The sequence below is a fragment of the Typopeltis vanoorti genome, chromosome 9 (assembly GCF_054136105.1).
Source record: "Typopeltis vanoorti isolate ZY-2024b chromosome 9, IOZ_Tvanoo_1.0, whole genome shotgun sequence".
In the NCBI taxonomy this organism is placed as follows: Eukaryota; Metazoa; Arthropoda; class Arachnida; order Uropygi; family Thelyphonidae; genus Typopeltis; species Typopeltis vanoorti.
The window spans coordinates 102,689,180-102,710,000 of NC_143557.1; the positions used below are offsets into that span (position 1 = coordinate 102,689,180).

The 20,821-nt window shown below is 34.4% G+C and overlaps 1 protein-coding gene across 1 annotated transcript; it reads left to right on the forward strand.

Annotated features, from left to right (window-relative positions):
* The first annotated feature begins 7,271 nt into the window (after nucleotides 1-7,271).
* Nucleotides 7,272-15,124, forward strand: LOC150103344 (techylectin-5A-like). Its single transcript, XM_090398159.1, has 6 exons — nucleotides 7,272-7,340; nucleotides 7,438-7,579; nucleotides 11,508-11,668; nucleotides 14,014-14,119; nucleotides 14,299-14,463; nucleotides 14,749-15,124. The coding sequence occupies exons 1-6, from the start codon at nucleotides 7,305-7,307 to the stop codon at nucleotides 15,033-15,035; spliced, it is 897 nt and encodes a 298-aa protein (XP_090254285.1). The 5' UTR covers nucleotides 7,272-7,304; the 3' UTR covers nucleotides 15,036-15,124.
* Nucleotides 15,125-20,821: the final 5,697 nt, after the last annotated feature.

Consider the following 20,821-nt stretch of genomic DNA (forward strand, 5'->3'; position numbering starts at 1 on the left):
TGCCCAAGGAGAATACGCCACTTCTGGCAATTGCTTCCACTTCTGCTAAAATGAATGCATCGTTAACCTCTCAGAGTACAAAATCAACAAACGTAGGTGTAAAGAGATGGAGTACGAAATTGTGGACATGCATTCTTATATTTCCTTCTTCAGAGAGAGAAATTCCAGGAAAGTAATCAAATGTACAAGGAAGCAAATGGCGATACATATCCGAAGAATTTCGCCGGATGTGTCACACTATTTTATCAACCGAATACCTTTGAGAAAGTACAATTTTGGAAAACACTTCCACGGGATCATGAGGTTCGTGCGGAATTTGGATGTCGCCCACATTTTGCAGACAAATATACATCGGAGATAGAAAAACACTTAAAATTGATTTCGAAGCATCGTAGTGCTGTTGCTGTTGGAGAAATTCGATTGAATTATTCTCACAAGTAAATATTTTAGTCATAACTTTATGAAGTACATAACTTTTCAAATAAAACAAACCTACTGCATCATGTAAAAGTTATGAATTTCACCTAATTTGCTTATAGAACAGATTTAGCTTGAATAAAATGTTTATCAATTATAGTGCATAACATACATGAATTTCTTGGAAACATTCTAATCGTCTTTTGCCCCTATTTCTATTTCAGTTGTCCAAAATCAGTGCAATAAAGATTACTTCGAGCCCAAATAGCGACTGCCCTGGAATACACTTTACTGCTTGTTATTCACTATCGTAATGCTGACGACAACTGTCTTCGAATTTTAAAAGACGTAAATTCGACTGTATGAGAATAACTTAACTTTCATGTCTGCTCTACTCAGATGTAATTCTCTTTAAACTAATAGTGAGAAGTAAAGCTAGTTTCTGAATAAGAATAGGTACAAAATGTCTGATTATTGTAATGTAGACTTAAATAACTGAACATATAATAATTAATTGCAATTGTTTTGTTGGATGTAGAAATGCTAACCATTCCGCTCCTGTTTTATTTTCCAGCTCATCTCAAGGAATTACCGCATCCACCGCACTGTTTCATTGGAACTTGGGAGGAAGCAGAATTATGGCTCGATGCGTTTCCTTCTCTCTACATCGGTTTTACTGCATTGATGACATTTCAATTAGCATCTGAAGTGCATGATGTGATAAGAAAAATCCGCGTTGAAAGGATGCTTCTGGTAACCAACGTTCCTTATTTTGTTCCAAATCAGGTACAGTTGGCTAAGGGAAGAAAGTTTTCTCATCCTGGAATGATCAGCCATGTTCGCTGCCCAAATTGCTACATCAAATTTGAAGTTTGAGGATGTGGTAAGAATTACAAGGAAAAATGTATTCACCATGTATAGGAAAATGGCAAGATGTTCTTAATAAAGTGGCCACTCGGTGTATGTATGTATGTATGTATGTATGTATGTATGTATGTATATTATATGTCTACTTTGTGTGTATAATTTGTATAACTGAAAAAATTTGTGTGTGCGTGTGACCGCTTTTAGTCTAGTTTTATTTTTCTTTAAGAGCATATTGCAATAGTTAAGAATGTTGCGCGAAGCTGATTTTATACACATAACGAGGTATGTAATAATCCGTTGACCTGCGTAATTTCATTAACAGTGCTAATCTGAAAACACAGGATTACTTGATATTAATTACGAGCTTTTAATTTTAATAAATGCACTTAAGTCATCGAGGCAGTTACAAGTTTCCATATTATATATATATATGTATATATATGATTTCTTTTTATTTCATAGTATGTAGTTGATCAGGAATATTTCCATATTTTTAACAAGAGAAAACTGATGTCTTGCATTTTGCGATATTCTATTTTGACGTTTTTAAGACTTACTTTAAAGTGAGATTTTCTTTACTTATTAAAATAGATATTTATGCGATAATTTTATTTCTAACTAAAAATTTACAATGTTTCACCTTTTCAATCTCCGTGTTGGATGTTTAATTATGTATCTTTTGTTTTATTTTATTCCTAGGTTTTCAATTGAAGGTCGTCTTCGACAGATGCATATTTGCATCTCAAATTTAACAAAGATATTAACTAGTTCTACTAATGTTAGATACGTTAATTCTAGGAAGTGATATCAATAAATATTTGCTAGCGGAAAGAAATACTTGAATATATCCTAATGCGTGAATGAAAATTATGTTACCAATGCATCTAATTCTTCAAATACGACGATATATGCTCACCGAAGTCGTGGTTCAGTACATTCTCACTCTAGCGACAAGATGCTATGTTTATAATTCTAACTGTATTTATTTGTACATGAGGATGAAAACAGAAGTTGCTCTGAAAAAAAAATACTGACCCTTCCAAAGATTAAGTAAATATTTAGATAAATATCAGTAATATTTTCACTGATTTCTTGGATCTGGAGAGGTACTTTCCTGCCTTACCACTGATTTTCTTCTGTTTTTACAGCTTCTCTTAACCGCTGACGAGCCGGAAAAAATTAAGAGTTCATACATATCACATAATGAAAAGGTTTATTGTTAATAACGATTTTTGTCCGGAACTTTCAATACGCTTTCTTCTTTTCCTTCACTCCCCTTTTGCATTCCTGTCTCCATCAAGATGTTCTGATTTTTTCTACCCTTGAAGACGATCTCACCATATGTTTTTCTGGATGAACGTATGTGACCTTCAGATTCTACAAAGCTTAATTCTTATTTTCACGTTATCATTTTTCCTTGAATAAAATGTTTACATTTGAGTCTGTAGATCACGCCTGAAAGCTATTTAACTTGGATTAATTTTAAAATTTTCCAACACCCTTCAATAAGACATTGCCTTTATCGTGGTCAAAACTAAATGGTGATCACATCCAATTTCAAATTATAAATAAATACTGTGGACTGACTAACATGGGGATATCACCAATAACATAGCCAATGAGACTTTTCTTATTTCTTGAATCTTCTCTCCATGTAACTTTATTCACTCTTCTTATGTTGGAACTTGTGTTTATGTTTTGTGATCATATAGATTTTTAAAGTTTTATGTTAGAACATTAGACAGTTTCCTTGTTTTCCCAATTGTGTACTCTATCGTAATCTATTGATTACCATGCTGCTCTTTGTTTTGAATCAAAACTAAGTCTGGAGCTGGTTCGAGAGATCACATCCTTTACTTCCTCTTACATAGACTAAAGATTGGAATTTCAATTTGCATTTAAATATTCAGCTTGTTAACCTGGTTGATTGAGTGCTCATTTCGGAATGGGACAACCAACCAACATGTCTGGAGGTCTTACGCTTCGTTAAAGGCAGTTTCATGGCTGTTTCAAGCAGGATTACTTAGCGCTAGGCCATACAGTAATTACTCAATGTACTCTTGGTGTATAAACTTTATTTGGCAAGCTAAAAATGAAACTATTTTGGAATTAATTGAAGTTAGCATTGATTAGCAGGACGTTGCGCTTTTTGTAGTAATTTGATTATTTTCCAATAGTTTCGATTCCATTTTTAGTTTCCTTCCTGGTCTGAGCTACTCAAGGGCTGGAGATGCACAACATACTGCTTCTCCCGGCTAAGTCAACCCCCACCTTCAAGAGGTGTGGCTCGTTTTCACAAATGGGACTATGACGAACTAACCACCGTACGTTCTGGAAAAGTTGCTATTCCTACTTTGCCTTTATGTCTCCAATTTTATCTGTCGCCATGTTTGTTTGTTTTCTGGTTTCTTTGTTATGACGGTGACATCCTTCTATAAACTATATAAAGCAATACGGAGTATCTGAATAAAATGATGATATAGAAGACATTTCCTCTATAAGAAATTGGTTTATGATACGCAAACTTAATGATTTAAGTTGAATTAATGTACTAAATATCCAACTTAATAATCCGGATGTTAGGTATCATTTCAGGAAAGCATTTCATAATATGACACATAACAACATACGTATTAAAAATAAATTAAAGCATCGCCTGCAAAATGGAATTCAGTAGCACAAATGTCATTTTGATTATTTGTTTAATATGATTTGAGTTTAACTATTAAGAAGAAAACGTAACGTTTTGGATGATATAACTTTGGCAGAGTAGCCAAGTTTCGACTAAAGATGAGTTCGTAGGTTTCATACGGGATTTTTCACCAGGAAAGTCGGATTTTTCGTCCCAGAACAGGTAATCCGTCCCCGTGAATGCACGCTTCTAGAGATAGGACACCTTCAGGAATAACCAACCTATTCCGTAGTATTTCGGTACGAAATGCCTACACGGCAAAATGTAGGTCTACGAGTGAGCGTTATAAACTTCTCGACCACCCATGTTTTTAATTGTTTGGGAAAACTTCATTTGGAGTTCCACAGTAAAGGGATGCCGAGCTGTCGCTGCTATTGTATTAACAGGTGCTAGTGAAAGTAAAGGAATGGTAGTTGACAGTTCGTAGAGCAGTGATCATGGAAGTATCTATAGAATAGGCACAGTCTTTAAGTACACTATTTGAAGTGAATCGCTAACAGAGGACTTATCAATGAGCCTGATTGCTCGCCTCTGCACCGCATCAAGGATCTTAAGGGAAGTTGTAAGTGCACCACGCAAACATGCGAGCAGCATTCTAGGCGTCGGCGGATTTGGAAGTTATATATTGTTACGAGATGGGTGGGTGTAAATTATTCTTTGGAAAGTAATAGAATGCCTACTTTCTTGGATTCTGATGGGACTATTGATGCGAGTTCTTTATGGAGAAGAATCTGTAAGTAAATGACAGTTTCATCTAAGAAAAGAGATCTGATCTTGTCTGGATATTTTATAAGGTTAGATAACCTTGGATCTCTTTTGCTTGAGAAAGGTAAGACTGCATCATAGTAGCATTGAACATAACAAGTTTGTCCTCGCCCTATTGATGGATAGTATGATGATCAATGTTAGGGCACTGGTTGTAGATGTTTTGTAGCCTGTTGCAGAGTTCTGCATGTTTTTTCTAATGAGTAGGGTGAGTGGATACTATCATCTGCAAAGCTGTCGATAGGATTATTGGTGATTGCGAGAAAGTCGTTCATGACAATGAGAATAGGTGATAGGACAAAGCCTTCAGGCACTCCTGCATTGATGGTGAAATTCGAAAAAGCTCTTCTTCTCTTCTTCTTCTTCTCTTCCGTCTAAGACGGGTTGAGTATTCTCTTGAGCAGGATCTTCCAGTCTTCTCTAAGCTAGCTAACCAATTACCGAGGGTAGCAAGTAGAAAGGATGACAATTTGTTGAGCAGGCCACGATGCCACACATGATCAATGGCTTTTGAAATGCACAAGTTCCTCTGATCCTTTTCTTGACACGTGTCCACTGGTGGTTGATGTAAGCTACAAGGTCATTTGTGGATCTTACATGGCGTAATCTGTCCTTTTAGTCGTGATAAATAAGTGGCCTTCTAAGTACTAAAGGAATTAACTATTGATGTTTTTATTATTATAATCTGTGACCTCCACTGAGTCATGGATTCATCCAGGGAAGCTATAAATCACCCATAGCAGGTGTCATATTCTCCCTTACATTCATTCCCACTAGATGCACTTACTATCCTTAGAGACAAATTATTGTATGACGTAATGTCTACCTTTTCTAAAGATGAAACATGGTTCTTTTTTCCAAGCAAATTCAAGTCCTTAATAAGCATTCCACGAAAAAGCATTCCACGTATATTTTGTACTTATTCTAAATTATTCATTTCAATGTAAGGAATAATGAACAATATATATAAGAAAGTCGTTTTTTTCTTATATAAAATTCTTATTCTACTGGAAAGTTCACTATTCGTAGGTTTTATCTAATTAGTGAAGAAAAGTAAACATGTTTATCCTCTTCAGAAGTAAAATGGCAATCATCCTTAATATTGAAGAACACACAACATTCCCTCCTCCTCCTCCAGCTTCTGAATAATTCTTCCTCGCAATTCGGCAATGCTGTCATGTTTTAAAGACCGCTGTATAATAAATGAAAGAACGAAACAGTAATAATTAATCCATTTATTGCCAAGTGTGTGTATTATGGAATAAGACAAACTTCATCCAAAAAATATTTAAAATACTAAAACAGAAAAAAAGCTGGATTTAACAGTCACAAATTGGTCACAATTTCTTGAACTCGCTGAAAAACATATAATTCAACTCTATAGCAACTATTTGAATGTTACTTTCTGTGGATAATTAAATATCATGGTGAGGATAAAATGCAGATATTGAAATAAATGCTCTGTACCTATTTTCAGCTAAAAGCGTTTGAGTCATACGAAGGCAGCGTGTTTTATTGAAACTCGGGTTTTTCCATGAAAACAGGCAACCAGTACAACACATCTTATTTACATGCATAATCTCTGCTTTAATTGTATGAGTTTGCCACACAACAACAACAGCAACAGCTCCTCTATTCCCATAACAAGTTCGTGAATCTCAGAGGGATTGCATGCCAAAATATGACAAACCTCTTTTTATCACTATTTCATTTTGTTTATTTAAATGACATTCGTAAGAGAGAGAGAGAGAGAGAGAGAGAGAGAGAGAGAGAGAGAGAGAGAGAGAGAGAGAATGAAATGCGTTTTTATATTTATTATTAGGAAAATTCACTCTCAAATTAAAATAGTCACTGGGGAAAAAACGTATGACTGATTCAGTCAATTCTATAGTAAAAGAAACTCATTAAAAATTTCTCATTTAAAAGCCACCACAGCGATGATAAATTGACATCTTTATATTTCCCCATAAAAAAAAATGCTTACAAACATCTAAACCTACCCATGTGCTCAATGTGTAGGAGATTTGACATCGCAATTCGATCAACTATTTGGTGTTTAAGCCTTAGTGTTCTGGAACAAAAAGAGTTAGACTTTTGTGATGAGGAACTGAATTCCAAGAAACAAACACACGAATCCCAGAAATAAATCTCGAAATAATATTAGACTATACAGCATTCCAATACTGGACAAATATGTGTTTTTATGTTTATTTAAAAAACGTTCGACCATACGCTTCCGTGTGCGACTGATAAACGATGTTTATTCGAGGAAGTCGCCGTTTTTCTTAAAGTTGATGCATCCTGTCAATAAGAAATATAAAAAGGTTATCAGCGCAAAACAAAATATATTTCATTTCTTAGACTTTGAACAGTGTTATAGGAACCGACAACTAATCACTGAAATTTTATCTGGAAATTCAAAACGTTTCGGGTTACTTCAAGCAACGTAAACAGTTCTTCGATGGATGTCAGTTCCTGTTTAAATTCGAGCATATTTTCTGTTAGAAGGAGAAAAACTATAAATGGCAAACTTCCAGACATAAGAAGAAGAAAGTGCGTTTTCATGTATAATCGACCACTGGGGTGTATATGTGTTAAAGTAGGCATTTTTTCCAACTAACTGTATTTTTAATAATCTCTCTCGGATACTGAAATTTATTGTAGCACGTATTTTAATGTGTATTTTTATTTTCTAGATGGTGACAAAGCAGCTGTTGTTATTCGCTTTTACTCTGTTAATGATAAGCAGAATACAGGCTCAAATTCAATGCGACTTCATTCGTTCCAAAGAGAAATTTGAAGACGCCTATACGATAATGAAAGATATCTTATCCAAAGGTAAGTTAAAAATATAGTACTCCCAAAAGTTTGGAAAGAATAAACGAATAGATCACCATGTGATATTTTAGTAAAATATTTGTATTATTACTTTTTATTAGGAGAATAATTGGATAACACTGACTGATCTTCCAAAATCACATAAAAATGTTTCTCGTGTCTTAGAACGGAAATTCGAACATTGGAAATATATAATTCTTATTATATTACGGACGTTTCTCTTTCTTTCAGGCCCTCATTCCCTTTCTTTAGTCCCAAGTAACACACATATTTCATAATTTGACTTATATTTTCACTCTTCTTTAGATAAACCGTTCACTTGTAATCCTAGCTTTATGATTTAGAAGTCAACAAGCTGGACAGACAACGAGGCTTGGTTGATTGGCTGAAATTTCTTTTATCTCCTTTTTTATTTTCAACATTGCTTATTATGTTCTTTGTTATGGATTTCGAAACTTTTCCCGGTTTGACCTAAGTACATTTATTTTTCTACATGAACACGGAATCTTGTATACTCCAGAATGTTTATAAAATGCAACTTTGTCTTTAGGGGAACGTAGGAAGTTTCGTAAGTTGTTATGATTTGAAAGCTGTTCCGATGTTAATCCATAACAAAAATCATATCAGCGAAGTTAAAAACAAAAGGGAAGGGAAACTTGGATTGGAAGCGCATATCCTCAAAGAACATCACACGATATGTTGGCAATCATCATCAATGTCTTACGCAGAAGAGGACTGCTTCGACATGTTGTTCAACTAGTCTTCAGAGTTCATTCACTCGAAAGATCCACTAAATACCAATCAAGGTTTCTATTTAGTGGAGACATAAATACTGCTCGACTACAGACAAACGAACTCTCGACACTTCTGCGCATGGCAGAAGAAGGCAAATCCATTCCGATAATAGGGTAATCCATCCGTTGGAGGGAACAGATTTTCTTTTATGAACATCGTAGTGTTTAAAGTGGTAACTATTTTGCTTGTAATACAGTTGGAAAATTTTACGTAATTTCGCGTGTTGGTGACAAATTCGTGCATCCCTTATTCCTTTCTCCATTCAACATGAATTGACTCTTCTTGGCACTATTCCAGCTACCGTTCTATCAGCTGTGGGCAGACATCATTAATTTATATGTGCAATATTCAAGATCTCTCCTTGCCAACAATTATTTACAGAGTTTACACTACAATGTAGAGACTACACGTAACATGCCTAACGAAACACGTAATTAATCTTTCGTTCCAGTCTTTTCAACGTATATTAATAATATAGTTATAGTTATTGATATTAACTTCTGTAGTAAAACGTTTATTTTTTGTTCGGTTTTTATTTACGTGAAGCAACCTTCTGAATACCTTTTGTAATTTCGAAAGATTATGAAATTAATCACCTCTGATTTCTATGTTGTGCAATTTCTAATTTCAATGCTATTTTTGTGCCTAGTGGGTGTATACGTTTTTGATTCTTAATTACATTTGCAGACCAGACATTTTTTATTTTGAGATAATGGCAACCTGCCACCGTTCCGCTTGCTTTTCTATCATCTGAGTACCCCAGTGTTTAATCCAAAAGTCTGATTTTTTGGGACTCTTTTACGAGTGTGGTCTGAAAAGTTCTCGACCTCGATCATAGATGGCAACATTATCGGCAAGTTTTTTTTTTTTTAAGTTTGGTACATCTGCAATAAGCATCCATGTGAAATTGCAAATCATTCTATAACTAGTTTGTTTTATACAGCTGTCTGAAGCAAAAGTGTTGTTTGTATCCCTTGAAATTGCTAAATTTGCGTATCGTGCTGTTATAAAATTCTTTGTAAAAGAAGGTTTAGCGCCAAAAGAAATTCATTCGAAGTTCATAAAAGTTTATCGACACGCTGCATCTTCGTTTTTGACAATTAAGAAATGGGCTGCCGAGTTTAAACGTGGCCGTACCAGGCACTGAAGATAATCCACGTGAAGGACGTCCAAAACGTGTAACAACACCAGAAAATTGATAAAGTGCACGATATGATATTAGATCACCCGCGAGTCAAAGTGCGTGAAAATGCTGAGACTAAAAGCATTTGAAAAGAACGTGTACGATATATTTTGCATGAAGAATTGCAAATGAAAAAGCTTTGCGCAAGATGAGTACCACGCTTGCTCACGGCAGATCAAAAACGCACTCCCATGAAAATCTCTGAACAGTGCTTGGAGCGTTTAAACAAGAATAAAACTGATTTTGCGCGTGCATTTATTACTATGGATGAGACTTGGATTCACCATTACACACCAGAATCCAAACAGCAGTCAAAAGAGTGGACAGAAGCCGGTTGTTCAGCTCCAAAGAAGACAAAGTCGGTTCCATCAGCAGGAAAGTAATGTCATCGGTGTTTTGGGATACAAAAGGCATTTTGTTTATTAATTAATCTTGAAAAGGATAAAACAATAACCTGGGAATATTATTCCGATCTTTTAACTAGACTAGACGAAAACATTCGTGTTTTCGTCTAGTCTAGTTAAAAGATCGTGTAATTCTTGCAGAAAAAAAAACATCTTTCATGTGGACAATGCACCTGCCCACAAAGGTGTTTTGTCAATGGGAAAATTAAGGGATCTGCAACATGAATTGTTGGAATATCCACCATATTCCCTAGATTTGTCTCCCTCTGATTTCTGTCTCTTCCCAAAACTAAAACTGTACCTCGCTAGTCTCCGTTTTTCTTCGAATCAAGAGGTGATTGCAGCTGTAGAGGAGTATATTGCAGATCTTACTGAGAACCACTACAGGGACTGGATAATGGCGCTGGAACAAATGTATTATTCTTAAGGGAGATTATTTTGAAAAATAAAAATAATTTTGAAATTATAAATTCGTTTTTTTCATTGTTAGGCCGAGACCTTTTCAGACCACCCTCGTATACATGTAGTTAACACTGTGATGTAGTTTTCCTTCTAGCAAAAAATTGCATCAAAATTTTCAAAAGATTAAACATATCCGAATTTGAATTGATACTTCAAAAAAAAAAAAAAAAACAGCCAATCACTCGCAATCACTCCCCCACACTTTCTTTTAAATTTTCACTTTTATTGTATAAAAGTTGTGTAATTCTTACATAAACTTATAATTGCTTGAACAGTTGAAACCATTAAAATATTCAAATTATAAATTGAATACGATACAATGCTTACGCTTATTCGATTCCTGTAATGGGATTTCCTTCAAGTGAGGGCAAATTATATATATGTAGAAAGATTTTTACGTTGGGTATATATTATGTTAAAGATACCAAGCAATTTTATAAGCTAGGATTTTAATCCTATTTCCCAAGTAAGCAAACAGACAAGTAAGTCAAGTTTGCGGCTACACGTAGTGCAACACTAGGCAACTCGTTGTAAAGGTGGAGTAAGCTCTGATCACTTTCCTTAGAATTTTCCCCTAATGCAAAGCACATTTCCTTGCGGATATGTATGATGCTATGCATTAAGGTAATGCTCACTACCCATACCGGTTTCGACTTTTATAGAGGTCTCGTCAGTGGGAGCCAGACCTAAAAAATGCCAAGGGTGAAGTAATACCTTAATTCATAGCATTCTACATTTCAGCAAGAAAATGTGCTTTGAATTAGGGGAAAATTCTAAGGAGAGTGATCAGAGCTTGCTCCACCTTTACCACGAGTTGCCTAGTGTTGCACCACGTGTAGCCGCAAACTTGACTTACTTGTCTGTTTGCTTACTTGGAAAAAGGATTATAAAACCTAGCATATAAAATTACTTGGTATCTTTAACACACACACACATATATATATATATATGCATATATATATATAGAATTTTATACTGATATTAATTTATTCCTAAGCATTAATACGATCATTTAAAATACAGTTATTTCAACTTCTATTAAATTTTTAATGGTTCTCTAATTCGTGTTTTTTTTTTCTTTAAGTGGAATTTCCGCGCTATACTTGCAGACCAGGAGATTGTTCCGAAGTGCTGAGTGGAGGATTCAACAAAAGTGGGATATACAAAATATGGCCCAGAAATCGGTTGGTGAGGGACAGCATTGAGGTGTACTGTGACATGAATACAGATGGGGGTGGATGGACGGTAAGTATCCTTACCGCAGGTGTGCTGAAAATTTGTGATTATCACTATGAAGCAATTGGCATGTCGGACATATATTCTTATATATCCTAAAATAAAAAGAACAAATTATAATAATTTGCTGAGGGTTTTAAGATATGTTCTTTCATCAGTTCCTTTAATATCATTTTGGTTCTAGGTGTTTATCAGGACTTTTAACATCCCCTCCTACACTCTATATATATTCCATTCGCTCTTGCAATACTCATATACCGCAATCGCTTTGTTGTAGTTTAGTTGGTGTCAGAAGAACACAATTTGAACATATTTCGGCAAGGAAGACCACAACTCCCTTTGATAATACTCAAATCTTCTTACCACAGCAAATATCTCTTCTCAGACTGACCTCTAGTCTCTCCTGACATCACATCTACCTTCAGAAAATTTGGTGTGCTTTTCTGCTGAAGACATTACTTACCACAGATCTAACTCTCCGCACTGGACAAATCCCAAATCCTCACTCTACTTTAATATTGTTCTAAACTATGGAATGATATACCAAAACATCTCTAGAGTTGCAAAATGTTTTCCAAAAGAGGGCTCTCCAAGTAATTGGTGTCCCTCTCTCTCTCTCTCTCTCATAGACTTACTCCAGTCGCTGTTTCCTCTTAGGCCTGCTTTACAAGTATTTTTATTGGCGAAGCGTTGCTGAATTTATGCAGTCGTTTTTCACTTTCCCTTAAATCTATAAACAGGAGCAGCTGCTAGTCAATATTTCTGTTTACTGTTTATCTGAAAGCATATATAGCCAACTTATCATCTACTACTTTGATTTCGTTTACCTGTGTGCTTTGAATTATCCTTTCCCATAGTTTTTTCAAGAGGGATACAACTGCCAGTTGTTCAAAAACCGTATCAACAGGTTCTTTTTCTGTATGTAGCCACCTACCACACACACACACACAAACATGCGTAGTACTAATAATTTATTGGTTTTGCACAACGTTTCGTGTGATTGATATAATATTAAAAAATAAAAAAGTGCGCCACTTTACTTACTCCTTGGTATTACTTGTCATGATAAAAAATCAAGCGGGTATAAGCTTAATGCTGTTTTATTCAGAGTTCCACTGGTTTTTTTTTTCGTTTACTATAAATATGAATCAGGCTAGTAGAATGGAAGTGGTATTCAGTTGAAAAAAATGTAAATGTAATAAAGAATAAAATAAAATAACTGGAATTAATTTTAATGGAATACTCGAATGAATGAAGAGAGTTACTTGTAACTACTTCCTGTTACATATTATAAAATTTCCTATTCACGGCATTCTTATTTTCCCAGACTTCCGAATGCTGAGGATTTTTTAATCTGGATGTGTGCAAGTTTTGGTTAAAATGTCCTCAGACTACGACAAAAGATATCTAAAGGACTGAATTTTCCTCTAGATACCTGTAAACACTTAAAAAGTTCTATGTAATCAGCAAACATATTTTCAAATGATTTTTCAGAGCAGATAATAAATCACATGGCTTGCACCCATCGCATGCTCTTATTTCATCGTGCGAGAGATTATTTGAAACTATCGGTTCAACGAAATGAAATGTAATCGAACACGTTCCCATTTATCAAACAATCATTCTGATACGAGAGAACTTAAAGTCCCAAAAAGAGAGGATGTTCTGCTGCGTTTTATTTAATTCATCAGCAATATTTCAAACATTGTTTATTTTAGAAGAACCTTCCATTCTTTGGAAACAGGATAATGTGTAGATCATCTCTTCAATGACGAAAAATTTACTGAGATGATTACAAGCTGTGTTACTTTATGACAGTTTCCGAAAATAGTCCGAACAAATTGTGTGCCGATTATGAAGCACTACCCTTTATAGTTGTTTGATTTAGGGGTGGGTGGAACCCTAGCGAGCAAATGAACCACGTTACACTAAAGAAGCATGCGTGTTGAATCGCGCTGAAAGGAAATTCTCCTTTTGTTAGTAAAAGCTTTCGTGAATATCGGAATATTCTCTATGTTCTTCTAAACAACTTGCTTTACAACAGACTACAAAGAAAAAAAAAACGTCTGGCTGTATTTTATTAATATTTTTATTGACAACATTAAACGCATATCCCAGTTAGTTATAAGTAAATCCCTGATTTTAAATATGTGAATTATTAATAGCCAAAGACCAATCTTTGACTAATAATTCCTCTTCGTTCTCCGGAGTGAAACCCTCCAAATTTGACTTTTTTGGAAGTGATTGGAATTAATAGAATGAATGAATGAGTAATGTAAATTTCCAGTTTGAACACTAACAACTAAACTTTGCTAATATTACATAATTAAATCATAATAGTTTTCCATTTGCAGGTCATTCAAAGGCGAGGAGAGTTTGGTAGACTTCATGATTATTTCTATAAAGGCTGGGATGAATACAAGAATGGTTTTGGTGAGCTCGATCAGGACTTCTGGTTAGGTAAGGATTCCACTTGAATTAAAGATGTACAAACTGCAGGGAATCATTGGTTGCGCTTTTATTGATACTTAAGAAAGAATTTGGAAATACATCATTCATTCATTAGGATAATTCTTCATTAATTCTTCAATTCATTATGAACGAATGAGTGCTAATTTGAATAAATGTAATTTTTATAGGAAACGATATCATACACGCATTATCAGAGCAGACGGAGACCACCATCAGATTTGATCTTAAAGATATGGACGGTAATACCAGATATGCCAAATATGGGAAGTTTTGGATTGAGAGTGAGGAGGGTGCCTACGCGCTTCATGTTGGCGACTACATTGGGAACTCTGGTAAGTTTGATAATAAGAAAAATTTGTATGCGGTTTTCCTACTTCTTTGTAATATTTTTTTTCATCTAATGGCAGTTTACAGCTTAAAAGTAATGCTTTTCTATATTAAATAATTTCAAGGTTATTTACGTGAAAGATAAGAATACATCCTTTGTGTAGAAAATCAGAGAGAAAAATCGTGTTTTCCACCGTAAAACAAGCAATCTGGCAATTGTTCTTCATTATAGACCTATTTCATTGTTGACGTTTTGTGCGTCATTAACATTGCCTTTTTTTTCTCCAAAGGTGATTCCTTTACTAATCATAATGGATTAAAATTCTCCACCAAAGACAGAGATAACGACAAATCAGAAAAGGACAATTGTGCTCGAATAGAGTATGGTGCGTGGTGGTACTCTGCTTGTCATTCTTCCAATCTCAATGGACTATATCTGAAAGGAAATTACACTGGTGCTGCTCGCGGAATTGACTGGTCTGCGTGGAAAGGACATCGATATTCCTTGGCCGCTACGGAGATGAAGATCCGTCCTTCTCGCTTCGTACTATCCAGAGAAGAAATAATTCCGCTGTAATGCTAAGTCACTGTATGGATGGCTTCTTTCACAATTAATTAAAATTATTCATCTAAGACAGAATATATAGAATAAAATTTTGTTACATACGGCTGAATATTTTATTTTCCTCGGTAGATTTAAACCTCTTGAATACTTTGCTGACGCATAGCGAAAGTACGCTACTGAGTCTCACGAAACAGCTCTATATTAATTTACACATCTTTATGCTTTACACACATGGTGTTTTTATAAAACTGGAAATTTAAAAAAAAAAAGTCTGTTTCTTGTTTTGCAGGACAAAACCCGCTATAGATTCCGGGAGAAAAACCCTCCTCCTGCTCGGTATGTGAATGACTAACAGACCATTTGATTGAAAGCACTTAATAAAGGTTCCTTACGTCAGAAAGAGAGGATTCGAATCCAGTACGTTTCAACCAAAGAGCTCTTCTAAACCAATCAACTCAACTACGTAGGTCACATACGTATTACTGTATTAAATCTACAACTTCTGTTTTAACACAGTAACACGTATTAAAACTTCTGTTTTAATACGTGTTACTATATGAAAACAGAAGTTGCAGAGTTAATCTACGAATTGATTATCAACAATAGTGTTATGGCAATATCAAAGTACATTATAATTACAAAAGAAAGTCAAGATTGATTAGTCCTAAGACTATCACAAAACTGTATAGTCTAAAAACAACCCTATATAGTAAGTACCAATCTTGAAATAATACGCTGACAACAAAGCCATAGTTTTGATTCACAACGATGCAAAAACAGCTTATATAAAAATGCAACACGACATCAAGCTGATCACCAAGAGAACTGAAATGGGAGGAGCTATATAGATATTACAGAGAGATGGAAAAATTGAAACAATAAAAAATACCTATAACGAATTCCTCTCAAACATCATATTCTATTCCTTTCAAAAAGATGAAAGTTCGCCCATGTAGAGGTTGTTCATGGGCGCTTATATTTGTTTCTACATGCTAACTAGAAAAAAATCCATTTATGTGTATCTTCATATATGTATATCTACACCCATAAATATAAACAGTTATATCTACATCTGACTTGCCGTGAGTACATAAACCAAACCAGCGCCAACATAATATCAGTGTTCGGCAATAACTACAACAAAATATAACATATACGAATATACTCGTATATTATATATACTGTATATTATTTATCGAAAATGAATGGAACTCAGTAAGTTGTATACAGAATTGAATACACGTAAATACGCTGTAAATAATAACCAACGATATTAATTGAAAAATTATTATTATTATTATTATTATTATTGAGAAAACAAATTCTAGAAAAAATAACACACACCAGACTACAGAACTATTTACAAAAGTCCAACATCATCACACAAATCCAATAAGGCTTTCAGAAAACAAAAAGCGCCATCACTTTATTAGAAGATATCGCCTACGCAATAAACAAAGTTCTTGACAAAAACAAGTACGCCGCCCTTATACTGCGTGACTTAACCTAAGCATTTGATACTTGAACATGACATACTACTCTCCAAACTATACTCAATAGGTATAAGAGAAACACAGCATACATGGTTCAGGAACTACCTGTCAAAGAACACAAGTAACAAAACTAGGTACATGTCACAGCCGGGGTATACAAATAAAACACGGTGTCCCTCAAGGCGCCATATTATCACCCACTCTGTTCAACATATACATTAACGATGTTCATAACCTGGTTATAAGAAGTCAAACATTTCAGTACGCAGATGACACCGCACTACTAGCAATCCACACAGATATCAACACGGCTCTCTCCAAAGCACAACAAGACCTAATTGAAATCTCAACATACTTCTATCAAAACGCAATTGTAATCAATGGCACCAAAACACAGATGGAAATAATATACAACCCGACAATCATGCGCTCCGCACCACTATCGATACACTGTCACACATACCGCTGCATTAACAACAAAAAAAAACTACCAATTTCCCGAAATTAAACCTGTAACACATGCAAAATACCTTAGTCTTTACATAGATTGTCACCTTAAATGGACAAAACATGTAGAATACCTACATACCAAACTCCGCATCATCGCAGCGAAACTCTTCCAAATAAAAGACATTATTCCATCTAACATAAAAAATCCTATATCACGGTATCCGCGAATCCCGACTCAGATACTAACAATCTATGCAAACACATCAAACAGCCACCTAACAAAATTAGAAATATTACACAGGAAAATTGTGTCAAGAGTGATTTGGACACCTTATATGCAACAGCCAAAGTCCGACTAGCACATGGAAATACACAGAATTCTGAGCATTAAAAATCTGAAACACTACATAACATTACTAAGCAATTACTTCAACATCACCCATCGAAACAACAGAAACACATATCGTATAACACGACCCACAACAACTCTCTACATCACTATACGCTTCAACAACTCATACGGTTCTTTTGTGAGATCACATCAGACACCAACGCTACTGAACAACCTACCAAGTAATTTAAATATTTCTTTGGACCATTATTGTAAACCACTACAGAACATTAAAACACGAACTCTGGAAAATATATACCGACAAAGTTAATATACCATTAACACTAATATACAAATCACCAGCATTCAATGCCTGCATCCCATCCATAAACAGTAACAACAACATAAATGGTGAAGGCTAATCCCACTCTCTTCATAAAAGCTAACCCAAGCTTCGAAGTAGGTGGGATTAAATCGCCTCATTCATCTACACATAATCCTCATAATCAAAGACTGCAAATTATGTAACAAAACAGTCAGTACGTTGTAAAATAATAATGAATATACACATATAAAAAGTATATGAATTTGTATCCAAAAATATTGAAAAGAAATAATGTGCCTTAAACTGTAAAAGTCATATGTGTGTAATTTATCTGAAACATTATCATATTATTATTATCATCCATTATTCAAAAATTCCGTGTAATCTTCATTGTTAATATTAGAAGAACACGTGTTGTAAATAAAGATGCAAAAAAGTATTATTATCAAAATTTTAATTAAATGCAATGTAGAAACTGAATCACATATGCAGCACTTAGTGCTGAATTTTGTAAAAATTGCAAGCTCGAATGTCATAACTACCGCTATTGTAATTGTGTAAATATTTTAGACAAATTATTGTATGATGTAATGTCCACCTTTTGTATTTTCATTCTTCTAAAGCGACATGAATAGTGACATATTTCACTTTTCAGGTAATACTCCTGTCTCTCGTATTCTTATAATAAATTTATGAAACCCTCGTATCCAAACATCTCTTGAGGCCTTAACTAACTCTTCGTGTATTGTATTTGCACCCGGAATCATATTGCTCTTGAGCTCTTTAACTGTTCTTCCAACCTCATGCCTAAATGGAGGTGGTTCCAACTCAGAAGGAAGCTTATCGATTTGCCTCATCGCGCCTGCTGTACACTTCCTCTGAATATTCTTTCCATCTGTTTTTGATCTCCTATTTTGATATTATTGCTCCACTCCCGTCCTAGATAACATTCAATTAGGAATTAAACTTGCATTGAATACCGCAAACTAACCGAAAATCATTTTGTAATTGTCCCTCCTCAACTGAAACTCTGTCTTTATATTTCGTAGCATAATAGTTTACTTTCATGCTTTTGACTTCTTGTGTACTTTTTTATATTTTCAGTCCTTTGATTTTTGTTTATCCAACCTTCTCCTTTTGAGATCCGCGAGTTTCCTGGTCTTCTAATTGGAATTGGATGTTTCTTGATTGTATTATAACCTTGAATCCTTCCTAGATCATTTCAGGTATGTTCACATCATTATTCTCCAAAAAAAAAGGATTCAGTGTTTTCTTCTTTGTGCCTCTGAGGATTACTTCGACACCCAATCTTCTATTAACATATAGCAGAGGAGTTTTGACCTATCTTCATTTTAATTATCCTGTTTTTATTCTTCATATTTGTCTGACATTTTATTCAGGATCAGAGCTACCGTCCCCAGATATCCAACTATGTTAGAAATATAACCGATTCCTTTAGATTCCTGACTGTTCCAGCAACAGATCGCATTGCCAATTAGGTTTTATTTAAAATATTTTAGTATGCTACGTTGCTTGTTTTTTCTAGAAGTGTTTTTTGCAAATAGAAATGTGTAGATTAAGCGAGATAATTAGTTTCATTTTATAATGGACTAGTAATTCGTATTTGTTACCAAAGCGTGAAACATTTTAGTTCCTCAAACGAGTTTAGTACAAAATGTTCTGTAATTCTGTTTTTTTTTACCATTTTGTTGATTAATCATGAAATCTCAGCAACTATCTTTGCAATTGCGACGCCACTTGAACATCCGGAATGATGCAAAATACCTTTTGAATTGGATCCTGAATGTTCGAATCAAGGGTAGGCATATTTTCTGAAATCATGGATTCTAAGAATGAAATCCTTGCTCACAACAACTCTTTATGTTGGTTTTCTGTATTTCTCTGCTTCTAATAGGCCACTTTTCTGTGTTCTCTGCTCGCACTATACATACAAGTACCGATTAAAAACAATAATATATCTATCGTCAAAATAATCAAAATACCATAAGTCTGCAACATGAAGAGTGATGCAAATTGCTACTTTTCTAGCTTTATTTGAGATTTTATATTATAATTACGATAATGGCGTTTTTGAACAGTGTATGTTTGTTTTAATTATTTTTAATTTTCACAAAATTTATTTCATTTATTTGATAGTTTTATTTTCTTTTATTATTTTTGTATTTAATTTATCTGATTTTAAAATCTTTAATAAACTATTCTGCAGTTTTTCTTTTATTATTATATAGTGCTCACGCGGAGAATTAATACAATTATTTCTATCTGCCACTTCGTCTCCAGGCAAACGACAGTATTCGATCATGGCGTTCTAAATTTTTGTTATTTATCTCCGAAGACAATTTACAGCTGTTGTCTGATAATTTTCACAAAGTTAATTTTCAAATATCAAATAATCATACGTAATATTTGCCATGTTAATTACAGATTGGATTGTTTAATCGGCTAAAAAAATCAGAACGAATTGACAGAAAAAGGAGGAGCTAAGAATCAATTCGAAACTATTTTGCTACGAGTCCAAAATTACATAGATTACATCGCTGATGATAAACGTAGGTACAATTATCCATTATCATTTAAAATCCTTAATCAAACCTCCTGCAAACAACGATTTATAATTGTTTTGTGGTAGGATCCCTGCATATATATTATAAATGCATGAAGAATTTCATACTTATATTTATGGAAAAGAAATTTATACTATACGGGGAGAAGGTTATTGGACTGTATAAGTTTGAAAATTACTTCTCGAAGGAACTCTCTGAGATGCATATTTATTGACTCCTTAAATTAAATAATTTTTAGATATTACTGAAAAAAGTAATCAGTTTCATTATACAAGCAATTATAAATACAGATGCACATCTGTGTTATGCCTTATCCTTATAAGGACTGGCTTAAAGGGGCAAAGCAAGAATGCTTTTCATATTCCCCGTTATCTGTAGAGGACAGTGTAGGGATAAGGTGTTAATGAGCTATTGAAGCTCTGATCATGGCAGGAGGGTAACAGCAACAGCCGAACCTCAGTTAAAACTTCATTGGTACAGCATTGCCATCCATTACCCTCCAAGGATATTCTTAAAGTTCTTAAAAGAACTGGCCGATGGACTGAGTCCTTGACTCTTTATCCCGTCATCTGAATGAAGAAAATCTGTGTGGATGGAATGTTATCGAGCTAAAA

Coding starts and splice junctions, on each gene's coding strand:
- LOC150103344 (XM_090398159.1), top strand. CDS start 7,305: ATGTATAATCGACCACTGGGGTGTATATGTGTTAAA. Junction 7,580..11,507: donor GAAAGATATCTTATCCAAAG/GTAAGTTAAAAA, acceptor TTTTTCTTTAAG/TGGAATTTCCGCGCTATACT. Junction 14,120..14,298: donor CGATCAGGACTTCTGGTTAG/GTAAGGATTCCA, acceptor TAATTTTTATAG/GAAACGATATCATACACGCA.